Source organism: Canis lupus, chromosome 2 (assembly GCF_003254725.2).
Source record: "Canis lupus dingo isolate Sandy chromosome 2, ASM325472v2, whole genome shotgun sequence".
In the NCBI taxonomy this organism is placed as follows: Eukaryota; Metazoa; Chordata; class Mammalia; order Carnivora; family Canidae; genus Canis; species Canis lupus.
Genome location: NC_064244.1, coordinates 66301707 through 66316085, shown reverse-complemented (window position 1 = coordinate 66316085; position 14379 = coordinate 66301707). Strand labels below are relative to the sequence as shown.

At 42.3% G+C, this 14379-nt stretch overlaps 1 protein-coding gene and 1 long non-coding RNA gene across 22 annotated transcripts in view; one reads left to right on the top strand and one right to left on the bottom strand.

Annotated features, from left to right (window-relative positions):
• The window catches only part of NETO2 (neuropilin and tolloid like 2), a 58930-nt gene extending 45739 nt beyond the window's left edge, over positions 1-13191 (bottom strand). Inside the window, exons 1-2 of one of the 2 annotated variants that reach the window (XM_025448126.3) lie at positions 12805-13191; positions 1342-1398 (exon numbers count right to left, since the gene is read on the bottom strand). In XM_025448126.3, coding sequence (XP_025303911.1) covers positions 1342-1398; positions 12805-12838 — 91 coding nt within the window. In that variant the 5' untranslated portion in view covers positions 12839-13191. The remainder of the gene's footprint in view (positions 1-1341; positions 1399-12804) is intronic. The other variant, XM_025448127.3, reaches the window with a different exon arrangement.
• Positions 1-14379, top strand: part of LOC112660561 (uncharacterized) — a 90987-nt gene that overhangs the window by 13231 nt on the left and 63377 nt on the right. For 2 of the 20 annotated variants that reach the window (XR_007404340.1, XR_003137063.3), the window contains exon 3: positions 2631-2733. The exons of 1 other annotated variant lie outside the window; for it this stretch is intronic. This is a non-coding gene — a long non-coding RNA (uncharacterized LOC112660561). Of the gene's footprint in view, positions 1-2630; positions 2734-13454; positions 13705-14379 lie in introns of those variants that run through there. 17 more of the 20 variants (XR_003137059.3, XR_003137054.3, XR_003137056.2 and 14 more) reach the window with 12 other exon arrangements.

Sequence of the window (14379 nt, the reverse complement as noted above, 5' to 3'; positions counted from 1 at the left end):
AAAATAGAAGAAATGAAAAATTAGTAGAAAGTTTACAAATTGTAGCCCTGGGCCAAATCTGGCCTGTGGCCTGTTACTGTAAATATAAAGTTTACAATGGAACACATCCATGTCCATTCATGTGCCCGCGATCCACAGCTGGTTTCTTTTTTTTGTTTGTTTGTTTGTTTTTTTTTTTTTTTCACAGCTGGTTTCATACCACAACAGCAAAAGTGAGTAGTTGCTCCTGAAACTGTAAGGCCTGCAAAAATCTTAAATATTTACTGTCTGGCCCTTTACAGAAAAAGTTTTCCAATTCTTGGTAAAATTGGGGAAGTCTCAATAAAGACTGAGAATAAAACAGTAAAAGACAGTTGGAAAATAGAAAAAAAAACAATAAAATACTCCATACCCAAATAAAAGTTTCTTAAAGATAGGAACAGAAATAGAGAAAGGGGAATTTAAAAAATTAAGCAAAGAAAAAAGGAAATAAAAATTTCATAAACTGAAAGACAAAATTTTCATGTGGAAAAAGCTCTATGAGTGACTTAATGTAAATTCTGAATACAGATGTGATCAGAATTATGACAGAAACAGGTGGTATAGAGGGAAAGTACCAATATATAGTCAGGGATGGGAAGTGGGTACAGGAAAGGGCTAAATGCTCATCTTCCATGGTGGGAAATCATTCTCTAATACAGTAAAACTGAAATAATTAAGAAGGAACAGTATAACATATTATTTAGAAATAGGAAGGGAAATACCAAAAGATTCAGCTAAAATTCTGGTTACCTCCATGGGGGAGTCACAGAGGGTGGAAAACTGCTTTTTCATAATTAACTTTTAGAATGCTTTGATTTTTGTCATTTGTATGTAGAACTCAGATGAAAATAAAAAGTGAATCGGGAGATGTACTAAGCTCTGACATGAAAATCTTGTTCAAAAAGCAAACTAGTTAATCTTCTTTCATAAACAAGGACAATCAGAACAGGTCCACGGGGCTCTGAATAAGATACTGATGGAAATATTTCATTTGTCTACATTGAAAAAAGGGATTTTTATTTTTGCTGAATGATAAAGCACGAATCTCATTTAATTTTTGGACATAATCCATAATGTGCTAGGAGCTACTAGTGATGCCAATTTAAAGAATTTATCAGGGCAAGACTTTATGTTGACAATTTACTCCAGTTAACTGCAGTGGAACCCAGTAAAATTGAGGCTGATAGGTTGACAGAAAGCCTTAGGTCACTGCAACACCCTAGAGGGATTATGGAAATAGTATCCAAAAGCTGCAATCCTTTCCAATAAGGCATCCCACTGTCCTGAATATGTGGTAAGTTATCACTGGAAATACTTTACCTTGGGTCTTTTGGGCCACAGCAATCCCTTCGACTACAAGTACTGTTATTAACAACACTAGAGAAATAATAGAAAAGAAAAGTTAAAAAAATAGAATCTATATTACATTTTACTAAATCTATAAGGAAAATCAGATGATAAAGAAAAGATTAATTAAAGCTATTTCTTACTAATGTTCACTCTCAAGATTTTTAAGGGTTAAATGTTATGTTCTGCTTTACCATTTGGCACTTAAGACAACCCAAGAAAAAAATACAATTGATGCTGTACAAGCACTAACAGCATGTGGCATATAAAATATTTTTCAACTTATGATATATTAAAAACACAGTTTTTTTGCAACAAACTTAGTTGACCTCAGTCATCCTATATTTACTGTACTCCATCTCAAAGACTTTACATGCATTATTTGGGTAGCTCTACAATGTATTATGCCAGTAAAAGTTCAATTAGATTATCTGACTTGTGAGAGCATTTATAATAAAGACAGAAGTAAGGGGGCAGCAGTCTCCCAGAAATAAATTCAAGACGTTTAATAGTTGTGCAGTACTATGGTGTCCTGCATTACAAAAGCCAGCATGTTTAGAAAATGAAGCTTTTCCCCCAAGTTGAACATTTCGGAGACCCAGTCAACAATATATTGAATTGTTTTGTGTATGTATTTTGATGATTCTTTTAAACATTTTATTTTTATGAATGGTGCACTGATATCTTTCACCCTCCCTTTCAATGGAAATCACAGTGCCTCAAAGTCCTGTGTGAACTGGAGTTTTTATTATTCATTCAGTCAATAAGCACTTACAGAGTGCCTACTGTACCAAGGGATAGTAGGCACCAAGGATACACAGATGTTTTGGGGTGGGGGGGATACAGCAAAATAGTTAAGATTATGGACTTTATGAGTTAGGTAGATCTAAGTTGGGGTTCGAGTTTTGCTGTGTACCAGCTGTGAGGCCTTTTTAACTCAGTTTACTTATTTATAAAATGAAGACATTGCCCTAGTAGCACCAACCTCATAAGGCTGTAGAGAAGATTAAATAAGATGATGCACATAGCAAGGGTTATAAGCTAGGCATTCTGTGAAATAAAGGATGGGAAACTACCATCCTTAAGAAGTCAATCTATTGTCAAAGAGAATTTACAATACAAGGTGAAAATAAGTTTAATAGGAGTTATACAGAAAGCATAATGGAAGCAGAGACAGGAACCATTCATTCTGCTGGGGCTTAAGAGGAACAGAGTGAAGATAATTTCAGAAATAAAAGGTATATTCTCTTTGGATATTACAGGCTTCAACCCAGGATACAGAGAAAGAAACAGCTTGGACAAAAACACGGAGGAGCACTGATCTATGGAGGGTCAGCACAAGGAGGGGAAATAGAGGTATACCAGGTGAGACAGAATGAGGCCTGATCATAAAAAGCTGTCACACTAAAGAGTTTGGACTTTTGACCCTAATGAGAAGTCATTTTGTATTTTTATTTCCAAAAATTTTAATTATTTATCTATTAAGAAGGGGGAGGGGCAGAGGGAGAGAGAATCTTAAGCAGGCTCTTAAAACCCCTAAGATTGTGACCTGAGCCCAAATCAAGAGTAGGACACTTAACCGACTGAGCCACCCAGGTGCCTCTCATTTTGAGTTTTTAAACTAGAGAATGACATATTACATCTGTCTTTTAGACCAATAATCTGATGGTTTCATGGAGTCTAAACTGTTAAAAGAGAGACCATTCAGGAAACAAAAATGGTAAGGTCTTGAAGCAGGGCAGTGGTACTGGAAATTGAAAGGAGAGACTTATAACATGATTCAGATGTAGAGTAGTTGCAGATGATTTACAGGATGAAAGCAGTGAGAGAGATGAGGGTGGTTGAGGTTGTGAGAGAGCTGAGGTAGTGAGAAATGAGGTTGAAGAGGTTGCTAGTTAAGTGACTGCTGGATGGTCATACCATTGTTCATGCAATAGCATGTACTGAGTATCTACTACCCAAATCACCAAAGTAAAAAGTAAATTCTTGCCAGTTGTTTACATTTTATAATCTAGTCATTGACATCTTCATCTTTAGTTTCCTGTATCCTTGCTGACCTTTGTCTCCTCTGTTTTCTCTCAACACCTTTCACTTCCCCTTCCCTTTCTCTGGTTGCTAGTAGTCCTGAAGACCTCATTGTCATACAAGAACAATTCTCCTTTCAAAATCTTCACAACTTTGCACTGGATCAGAGTTTGAGGAATGGAGAACTGAAACATTTTTTTATTTTTTAAAGTTTTTCTCTATTCATGAGACACAGAGAGAGAGAGAGAGAGAGAGAGAGAGAGAGAGAGAGACAGGCAGAGGGAGAAGCAGGCTTCATGTAGGAGCCTGATGTGAGACTCGATCCCAGGACTCGAGGATCACACCCTGGGCTGAAGATAGGTGCTCAACCGTTGAGCCACCCAGGGTCCCCATTTTTTTTTTTTTTAAACAGAGTATTTATGATAAAAAAAACAAAAAAACAAAAAAACTAGAGTAATATTAGGTATCTGGCAATTCAGCAAATAACACATCCGTTCGTATCAATTTATCTTGTTAGAGGACACTATTTCCCAAGGAATATCATTTGGATGATACATAACTGATCAAAATTTTGTGCTCAGTATACTTTTCATCCTGAATCACGGGCATAACAATTTACTAGTTTTCAAATTTATAATTCACAGTATAGAAGTTAACACAAAGACCGACAGGGCAAGTAACAAATCAACAAACTGAAACCAGGAGAGCAATGGCAGAACTATGGCAAAAGGGTGAACCGTGCCAATAAAATTACATAATGATCAATAAAATTTGGCTATGTAATATATCTGACTTATGAAATTTACAGAGTGTGACTGTGGTAGATCATTTTATTTTTTAATATTTTATTTATTTCTTCATGAGAGACAGAGAGAGAGAGAGAGAGAGAGAGAGAGAGGCAGAGACACAGGCAGAGGGAGAAGCAGGCCCCACGCAGGGAGCCCGATGTGGGACTCGATCTTGGGTCTCCAGGATCACGCCCTGGGCTGAAGGTGGCGCCAAACTGCTAAGCCACCGGGGCTGCCCTGGTAAATCATTTTAAAAATAAAATTGTAAGCCCAAATAAACCTATTATTCTTTTCTACTTTACTTAGAGGGTTGCTCACAATTTTCTTTTTCCCCAAATGTTAAAAAAACTATTCACAACTAAATCAACCAAATGAGCAGTGCTACTGAATATAAAAGTGTTATATAAAGAATGGGGTGAATCTGCATGACAATTAGGGATACAAATATTTAGTGATACAGGTGTGACTATTAATCATTCTAAATTCTATATCATAATAAACATAGTTTCCTCCTAGTTGTATAAAATAGGATCTTTGCAAACTGCTTGTTGTAACCAGACTGGGATAATAAAACAAACTCCATTAATGTCAAACACTGGAATTCTTCTGTGTTTAGTTCCAACCACATGTCACTATTCCCTTCTTCCTCTTACCAAAAGGACCAATAATTACTCAAATCCAGAAATACCATACATTTCGAATTCAAAGATAATGTATCCAAGAAGGCCCTTCTTCTTTTCTTTTCTTTTTTTTAAGATTTTCTTCATTTCTTCATGAGAGACACACAGAGAGAGGCAGAGACATAGGCAGAAGCACATTTCCTGCGGGAAGCCCAATATGGGACTTGATCACAGGACCCCATTGATCATGACCCGAGTCATAGGTGGATACTCAACACTGAGCCACCCAGGTATCCCATGAAGGCACTAATTCTGCAAGGTAGATCCATGACAAAATAAAAATTCTAAACTCTATAAACATACCACTTAGTTATATAGAGAACTGCTTGTGATTTGATGCTTAAAGTGGGAGTGCCCACCATTTCTGCTCATACACCTGGTTCTGGAGTTTAGTCCAGGCCTTGTAATAATGTGTATAGCTGGGTGGCTCAGTCAGTTAAAAGTCAACTCCTGTCAGCTCAGGTCATGAACTCAGGGTCAGGAGACTGAATCTGACCATGAGCCCCATGTCAAGCTCCACATTGAGCTTCACCCTGGACTCTCTCTCCTGCTCCTGCTCCCTCTGTCTTCCCTCCACCCCTTCCCCTCTCTTAAAAATTTTTTTTAATGAAGACTTACATGATACAGAGAGACTCTGTGGAAGGTGCTATATACAAGTCCTCAATGCTGCTACTTTTACCTTAAATCACTGTCATATTCGCTTCTTTCTCCCCAGGCCTTCTAGTTTAAAGGCCTTACCTTCCACTGGAAAAGTCAAGATCAAGTTTATTCTTTCTATTGTTACTTAATAATGGAAACTGGCCAATGTAGTAAATACTGGAAAAGAGATAAATTATTATTTATAGATAATGTTACTCAATGCCTAGAAGTCCCAAGAGAATTACTTGGAAAATTATTACCCTTAGTAAGAGAAGAGAATAAGACTAAAATAAATTAAATAAACAAGTCAATAAATTTAATACAATGGAGAAACAGTAGGTTTTGGATAATAAAACAATGTAAAGGTAACAATTCTTCCAAGTCATGTATTTAAATATATTTGAATCAAAATCTTAGTTTTCTGGGGGACTAAAAACGTTGCTGATGATCATCTTGAAGACTTTTTTATATTGGCCAAGGAAAATTAGAAATAAAGACATAAAATACTTAAAAATAATATATACTTATCATAAAGCTGTAGTAATTCAAAATGTAGCAACAGTATAGAAAGAAACAGATGATTTGTCAACAAACATATCCAGCCCCCACTGTGTGACAAGCCAGTCCTTGAGGCTAAAGCAATGAACCAAGCAGCCTTGGTTCTTATTCTCAAGGAGCTTAAAGACAGAAAAAAAAGAAAAAGTTTAAGCAACAGACACATAACATATATTTCAAAATTTATTTTATGTATGGTATTTGAAACTCTCAGTAAAAGGATAGGTTTAATAAATGATTCTCAGATAACTTAATAATTATTTGAAAAAAAAGAAAGCAGATCCTACTTCTAAGCTAAACAGAAAAATAAATACCAATACCAGATTGAAAAAACAAAAAGGTAAATTATGTATGTATCCTTCTGTGTAGAGAACACCTTCATTTATTCAAGACAAAAACTACAAAAAACTGAAAAAAAAAAGATTATGCCACTAGGAAAATGTGCCAATAATCGAAACAATACATAAATTTAGACTAATATTTAAATAAAGATACCCTGTTGGTCAAGACAGGAAGCTGACATACATTGTCACTGGACTGCAAAGTGACATAACTTTTTGGAGGTTAACTGGTAATATATACTGGTGTTCAAAAGTGTACAAATCCCTCTGGGCAAAGTCTACATGCAGGTGGGAGAACTGGATCAATCACTGGGACAGTAGTGTGCACCACAATTACTCAGAGAGCTTACTAAAATACAGATTTTGGTGGATGGGGGTTACTTCCCGAGATTTTGACCTAGTAGGTTTGGGGTAGGGCTTGAGAACTTGCATTTCCCTAGTGATGCTAAAGCTGCTGGGGGGGGCCCACTTCACAGGCCAACTGCTACAATAAAAGAATGAAAATATACTGCAAGAAATGCAAAGAGGCTGCCCCTTGTCTCCACTGGTGATGGCAGGGGCAAGTTTGGGCCTAGATGGATGGGGCAGGGTAGAGGGCAGGCAGATGAGTTGGTTTTGGAAATATTGGTGAATGCTCTGCTCTGGTACCTAATCTCATAATGTTTCTACAAATATTTCTTATTTCTGAACATCTGTACTTGCCGTGGATCTCCCTTTGCTTTCACCAAATTACCTCGGCACTGTCTAAAACCTGCCTTTTCTAGGCACTTTCAAAATTAATTTTATTTGATAGCATTCAGATTTTTCACTTCTATGACTATTAATGGTTCTGTCTGGGTTTGTTTTTTACTTTAGCCTTTACTTTTACGCAGTTTATATCAGATAGAATATATTTGTGTCAAATATATTCTTACTGTGGAAAGTAGTAGTCAAGAGGCTAGAGTGAAGGCTATCATTCCTAGGAACCTAACTTCTTATTGTTCAGCTGTATACGACTTTCCTTCTAAGTTCATCTTAAAGGTCCAACATGGATCTACCATGCCTGTGTTAGAGTCAGCAAGAATGAAGAAATGATAGAGGACATTCTTCCTTTTTTTTTTTTTTTTTGAGGACATTCTTCCTTTAAAAACATTTGCCCTGCCCGGCTGGCTCAGTGGTTTAGCGCCGCCTTCAGCCCAGGGCCTGATCCTGGAGACCCAGGATCGAGTCCCATGTCAGGTTCCCTGCATGGAGCCTGCTTCTCCCACCTCCTGTGTCTCTGCCCCCCTCTCTCTCTCTCTCTGATGAATAATAAAATCTTTAAAAAAATAAATAAAATAAAAAAATTTGCCCAGAATCTATAATGATCTCAAAATAAAAATTTTAACTGAACAAAAAACACTACCACTTTCCCAAAGTTGCACACACATCTAATTAGCTAGACTCACTTAGTCACATGATCATACCTAATCCTAAGGAAAGCTGGAAAATCTACTCTTTCTGTTGGGTGGTCATGGGCTTAATTAAAATTCAGAGAATTACTGAAGTGTAAAATGGATGTTGGGAGACAACTGGGTATTTCTGCCATAGTCCCCTACAGTCTATTCTGTACTCAGCAGTCAGTGATCCTTTCAAGACATAAACCAGATCATATCACAGCCTTTCATAAAATCTTCTAATACAGTCCCATTACATTTAGAGTAAATCCATACCCCTTACTCGGACTTCAGATGTCCTTAGTGATTTAGCATCTAACCACTTCTCTGACCTCCCAGTTGCTACCTATTGCTACACGGGCCTTCTTCCCATTACTTCAATATACCAAGCTAATTCTTGCCTTAGGGACTAGCTTATTCTTTTTGCCTAGAATCTTTCTGCATGGCTGGTTCCTCCTGTCATTCAGGTCTTGTGAGGCCTTTCTGACTTCTAAAAAAGCTCTACATTTTCTCCTTCATCCTTCTTTATTATATAAATACTGTAATTATTATTTATATCGCTCGATATTTTCTTGCTCATTATTTGTCAATACCTACCAGAAAGAGGAACCTTGTCTGATTCACTGATGCATCTCTAGGGACTAGAAGACTGCCTGGCCCACAATATCATTCAATAAAAGCTAGATGAATAAGCATGACTAAGCATGACCGTGATTAGGTCTTTTTTGTAACTACAACATACAGTGCAGAGTCCATCCTGCATTAACAAATTAAGAAGCACGCATCTTGGTTAACAGTAGTCACACAGATGATCCCGCTTCTTTTATCTAAGCATAAATCAAGGGATAAATCAAAGAATTGATTTTTATTTTTCTTTCCAGATATCTAGCCACTCCTCTTACTTTTCTCAAGCTGGCTCAATTTACCTCTGTTAGTAATTAAATGTGCCTCTTTCTAATAAGCCTTCCTGTTTTAAGCACCAAACCATTAAATGTAAAGTTTGTAGAATCTATCACGAGGTGCCAGGGTGCAACCACCGCCTAACTGGTCTCCAGCTCTCCACTCTTTGGTATAATGAAAGCAGACTGGAGTTCCATGAGAGTCCACGTACTACTTGAGGTAGTAGTAACTTGTTTTCAGTAAACTATGTTCCACAGAACAGAGTACTCAAATTTAATCAAACTCACTTTTACTTATTGGTTAAGAAAGAAGATGGACTTGGCAAACTTTGGGATCATTCCAGTCTACATATGCTAATCAGACTGCTAACCATTTTAAGAAAGAGTAACCATAGCAGAAGCACTTTCCTTCCTGCAGAATGTGACAATCTCCTTGCTGGCCAAATGCTCTTAAGAGGGCAATTTTGGATGTTCTCACTTTACAGGAGTCTTCTTTAGACATCGACATCCACAGGAACAAATTTAAAGTGACCAGGTCACATTTTAAAGAGTGTGTGGTATCTTCTCACCCACTAGTGCTGCAATTTCCAACATATTTCTCTAGGCATATTTAAACCAACATGTTTTAATGTCATTTTGCCTAGGAAGAATTGAACTTTCAGATTAGTACACTGCAATTTTGTGAGGGATACAACACACATGTTCAAAAATATCAGTTTTTTGGGGAGGGCTGCTCTGATGAGCCTTTGAGATGGTGAGATTGCTCACCAACTAGAACCATCTAGTTCTTATCATCTTGGTTTAGGTTTTTGAGTACCCCCTGAGAAGGGTTCCTTTTGAGGAAGTTCTACTGTTAAGGAAAATTTGGAAACCAATGGACCAGATAACATTTTAGGGTTCCCCTTTCCAACTCAGAGAAAGTAATAACTGGAATCTCATAGTGACTCAGGGAGACAGACATTTTTTTAAATCATCAACAATTACTCTGCAGGAGCATAAATTTAAAAATGAGACTGAAAAAAAAACTACAGGAGACTGTACTAAATGGATAGTAATTTATTGTGTAATGGATAGTAACCAAGAACGGAATTTGAGATTACTTTAAAACTTTAGATATGATTTTTATTTATAGTTTATCTTTTTTTCTTATTTCAAAAATGAAAGTGATTTGAACACACATGGGTGTGTATTACAGGGCTGCATGTTTTTTCTAACAGGTGAACTTGGTTTCAAAACACAGATGAACTAGATTCTAGTTTAAGGATTTACTATAATAAAACCAGTGTTTAGCCGGACTTCAGTTTTCAGCATTAAAACATTTCCTCCAAATTCTGGGGGAAAAAGCCAAAAAGTTAATTTTTAACAAGACTGTGCTTAAGAACTTCACTATTAAAGAGCTAGCTTTCTAGTACTGTACTTATTTTTGTATAGTTTACTGATTTTTGAATGAGGTGTGAGAATGAAAGACAGGAGTTAATTTTTGTCAGTCTCGCATAAGATTTTAAAAATATAGTGCTGAGGGATATTCGCGCTGTTACACAATAAATTTAACAAGAGTTTATACAGATTTAAATATAACTGAGTCTAATACGATTCTCCGAAAATGTGCAGATGAATAAAACAGTAAAAAATGGGCTCATAATACTGATGCAATATTTTCGTGTGACTATGATGCTTACTTAACTTTGACAGAAAGTTAAATTTTATAAGACCTGGAGGGATCATAAACAGTTAGAAGTGAATTTTTCCATTTTAACAACGTATGAAAGATTTAAAAACCTAGTAGAATTATCCTTTTGTTCTCACTGCTGAGTAAAACAAAAAGAATCAATGGCATCTTTTTTTTTTTTTTTTTGTGAATCAATGGCATCTTAAAGAAAATTACCTATTACTTAAAATCTCACACATTCATTATGGATGATTTGTTTTAGTAGAAACTGACCATAATACTGCAAACAAGGCTTTTGGTAGGTAATATCCATAATTATGCAAATATTAAATAACTGCTTCTGATAAGAACCTCTTCAGTGTTGAAGCAATTCACCTCACAGGACACTTAAGGGCTGTTTTTCTTGCCTTGACGCACACAATGAATGGAAACACTAGGAAAATCCAGTGTTTTACCAAAAGATAATTTTTAAAATTAAAAATAACAATTTTTGTATAGGTAACACACATTTGGTAAAAAAAAAAAAAAAAAATCAAGTGCTACAAATGAGGGTGCAGTGAAAGAGAAGTCTTCCCTTCGCTCTGTCCTCTCCCAGATTCCCTTCTCAGAATCAAGTTTTGTTAATTTCTTGAATCTCCCCAGACCAATTCCCCATATTTACAAGCACACAAACTTTAGAAGTCTTAATAGTCTTTCATCTCTAGCTAGCCTACAACTGTAAGTTAGCTTGACCCTTAAAACACTCTAGCATGTAAAACTACTGTAAGATTTACTGTACATTAAAAAGAAAAGCCAGATACTACACTGTTTTCACTGTTGGCTCTGCCATCAGCACAGAATCTTTTCCTGAAAGGTGCAACAGCTCAGTGCTTTACCACAGTGGCCAGAGAGGGCAGTGTGCACCAACGACCAAGGCAGAGGCAGAGAAGCTGCAAAAAACCCCTTCATTCAGGAGGATCAGGGAATCTGTCCTATCCAGCTCAGTTCCCTGAAGTTGGGCAGGTAGGGCTCTAGAACAGGGCTGCCCGGATGGACTGTCATGATGTTGATGACCTTAAAGCGATCAGGACAATGAGGCACATTCGGATAATGGAGCACCATCAGAAGAAACTACTGTGCACACACGATTTATTTTGAGAGAATAAGACAATCTTAATTTCCACGGAATGGCTATATAAATCAGATTTATATATAGGAAAACTATATGAAATTAACACCCGAGTTTTAAATTTTAATGTAATGAAGAAACCACTAGGAATTCATGGATGAGTGAAGTGTGCACTAGGTAACTGGGTTACCTTGATACAAACTGTAAGTGTCCAGTGGGTAAACATTTTAAGTTGAACTGCTAAAAGCTCAGGAAAATCTGGAAAGCAGGTAATTTGTCCAGTTAAAATTAAAAGCAAAATTACACTGAATTTTCTAATGAATCTGAAAAAAAAAAAAAGTGTTAATCCGGAATGGGGGAAAAAAACACCCACCATTTGTCACTGTGCGAATACCGGGCTACAATAAGCTCCATGTAACGCTGCTAATACAAAACCTTAACTCCTGACCCAATATAAAAGAACACATGTCACAGCCTGAGCAACGTAGCTCTTCAGTTTTCAATTTCAATCAGCGGGGGGGAGAGGGGGAAGCCCCGTTTCGGTGGCGGTTTTCCTCTGACGACCGAGCAAAGGATTTATGCCACCCGAGTTTCGGAAGCAACTTTGTATCACAGTCTTAATTATCTACGTCAATATATTTCTATCTAGAATAACACCTCCAGGGAGAGGCGAAGCCGTTGAGCACGTTCGGGAGCTTCGTGCACTTGGCGAGCCGCCGTGTTAGTTCCCGGTTCGGGAGGCAGAGCGAACCCGGCAGGCGGCCGCGGCGCGGCGCTCCGAGGTCCCGGGAGGCGGCGGGCCGGGCCGGGCCGGGCCGGGTCGCGGCGCCCGCAGTGGTGCCGCAGCCTCCGCGGCCGCAGCAGGTGGGACCCGGCCCGGCGCACAGGCCCTTCGGCCGCCCGCCGCCCGCCGCCCGCCCCCCGCCGGCGCGGGGCTTTCCGAGAGCTGCTCCGCGGCGCCTCGGCGGGGGCTTTTGTTGTCCGCGGGGAATGACTTTCTGTCATCAAAGGCCGAGGGAGAACGGCCTCGGCCCCACTTGCACGAACCCCACAACTTTGCAAAGCCATGAGCGGAATTGCAAGGAAGGGGCGCGAACGGCTCGGAGGGCCCCGCCGCGCCGCTGCTCCCCGGCCCCCCCGCGCGCCCCGGAGCGCCCCGGAGCCTGCCGGCCCGCAGGAGGCTGGGGCAGCCGCGCGGGCGGGCAGGTGCACCCGGCGACCCGCGCGGACCAGACAAAGAGGCGCGCGGGCGCCCGGGAGGGACGCGGGGACGCCGGCCTCCGCCCGCAGGGGGCGCCGTCCGGGCCCCGCGCTTACCTTTGAGGACCGCGCACAGCTGCTCCAGGGCCATGTTCCCGGGCGGCCCGGCGCCTCGCGAGGGGCCCAAGCGGCGGCGGCCAGCGGCGCTCACGGCCCGGCCCCCATCGCCGGCCCGCAGGCTGCCTCCCCGCGGGGCAGGGCTCAGGTCCGGCCGCCCGCCATGCCCGAGCCCCGCGGCGGGCTCCCGCGCTGCCCGAGCCCCCCGACGGGCGCCGCCTCCAGCTCCGCGGCGCTCCGTCCCATCGGCCGCCCGCGAGCCCAGGCGCGCTGGCGCGAGGGGCAGCGCCCGCACGGGCAGCTCCGAAGTGGCGGGCGCGGGCAGCCCAGGCTCATTTAAGCCGGGAGCGCGAGCGCCGCGTGCCGGCCGCGCCGCCTGCGCGCATGTGCCCGCCCCCGCCCCGCCCGCCAGCCCGCCCGCGTGCCCCCCGCGCCCTCCCCGCGCCCTCCCCGCGCCCTCCCCGCGCCCTCCCCGCGCCCTCCCCGCGCCCGCCCGGCCAATCGCCAGGAGGGCCCGCCCGCGGCCTCGCGCCCCCGGGGGGCTGCGCGCCCGCGCCCGTTGGGCCGGGGCCGGGGCCGGGGCCGGGGCCGGGGCCGGGGCGGGGCCGCGAGGGGCGGGGGCGGGGGGCGCTGCTCCGGGCCGCGGGCGGCGGGGAGGGCCGAGCCGGCCCCTCCCCCGCCGGGGGCGCCCTGGGGCGCCGGCGGAGCCCTCGAGGCCTCCCGCCCGCGCCGCCCCCGCGTGGCCCGCCAGCCCGTCTCCTCTGCCCCCGCCGGCGGACGGGGGACCTGACCCCTCAGCCCCAGGGACCCCAGGTCAAGGTCAGAGCTCTGCCCGGCTGGCCCCTGCTCACAACCTGCCGCGGGGGGAGGGGCGGGGGGGCTCGCCTCCCTCGGCGCCAGGTGAGTTAACCGAGGCCCTGGGGATCCCGCTGCTTCCGGGGGGCTTCCCTCGGCGGCCCGCACGGCTCCCAGTACTTTGCGCTCCGCATCGCCTCTCTCTAACCCTCACACCCACCCCGTGCGGTCGGTACTGTTAGAGGATGGGGGTGTCGAGGCCAGACAGGTTAAGTAATTGGTCCAGAGACTCCCGGCGAGGGAGGAGGCCGGGTTGTGAATCCGGGAAATCTGCCTCCAGAGACTGGCATCTTGTCCACTAAGCCGTGCTCATGGGGTCGCTTGACTCTGCTGATTAAAAAACGACAAAAAACCCCAATGAGCCCAAACTGGCAAACTGCATAATGTTAATTATCCCGTCTTATTTTTCTCACAGTAATGATCATGCTCTGAAATCACCTGGCTCATCTTATTTGTTCGTCACCTATATCCCATTTACCCCTACACCGCTAAAATAAGAGCTGCTTGACAGCAGGAGGCTACATTCATATAGTCGCTCAACACGTACTGAGTGCTAACTATGTGCAGAAAACAGCAATAGGTGCTGGTGAATTAAGACTGTGATTAAGGCTCTACCATAATGGAACGTTTGTGCCTGTATCTGACCCGTAATAGGAACTCCATAAATACTTGTTAACGAGTTATATAGTTAAGGACAATGTTAGGCAACTGAACAAATTC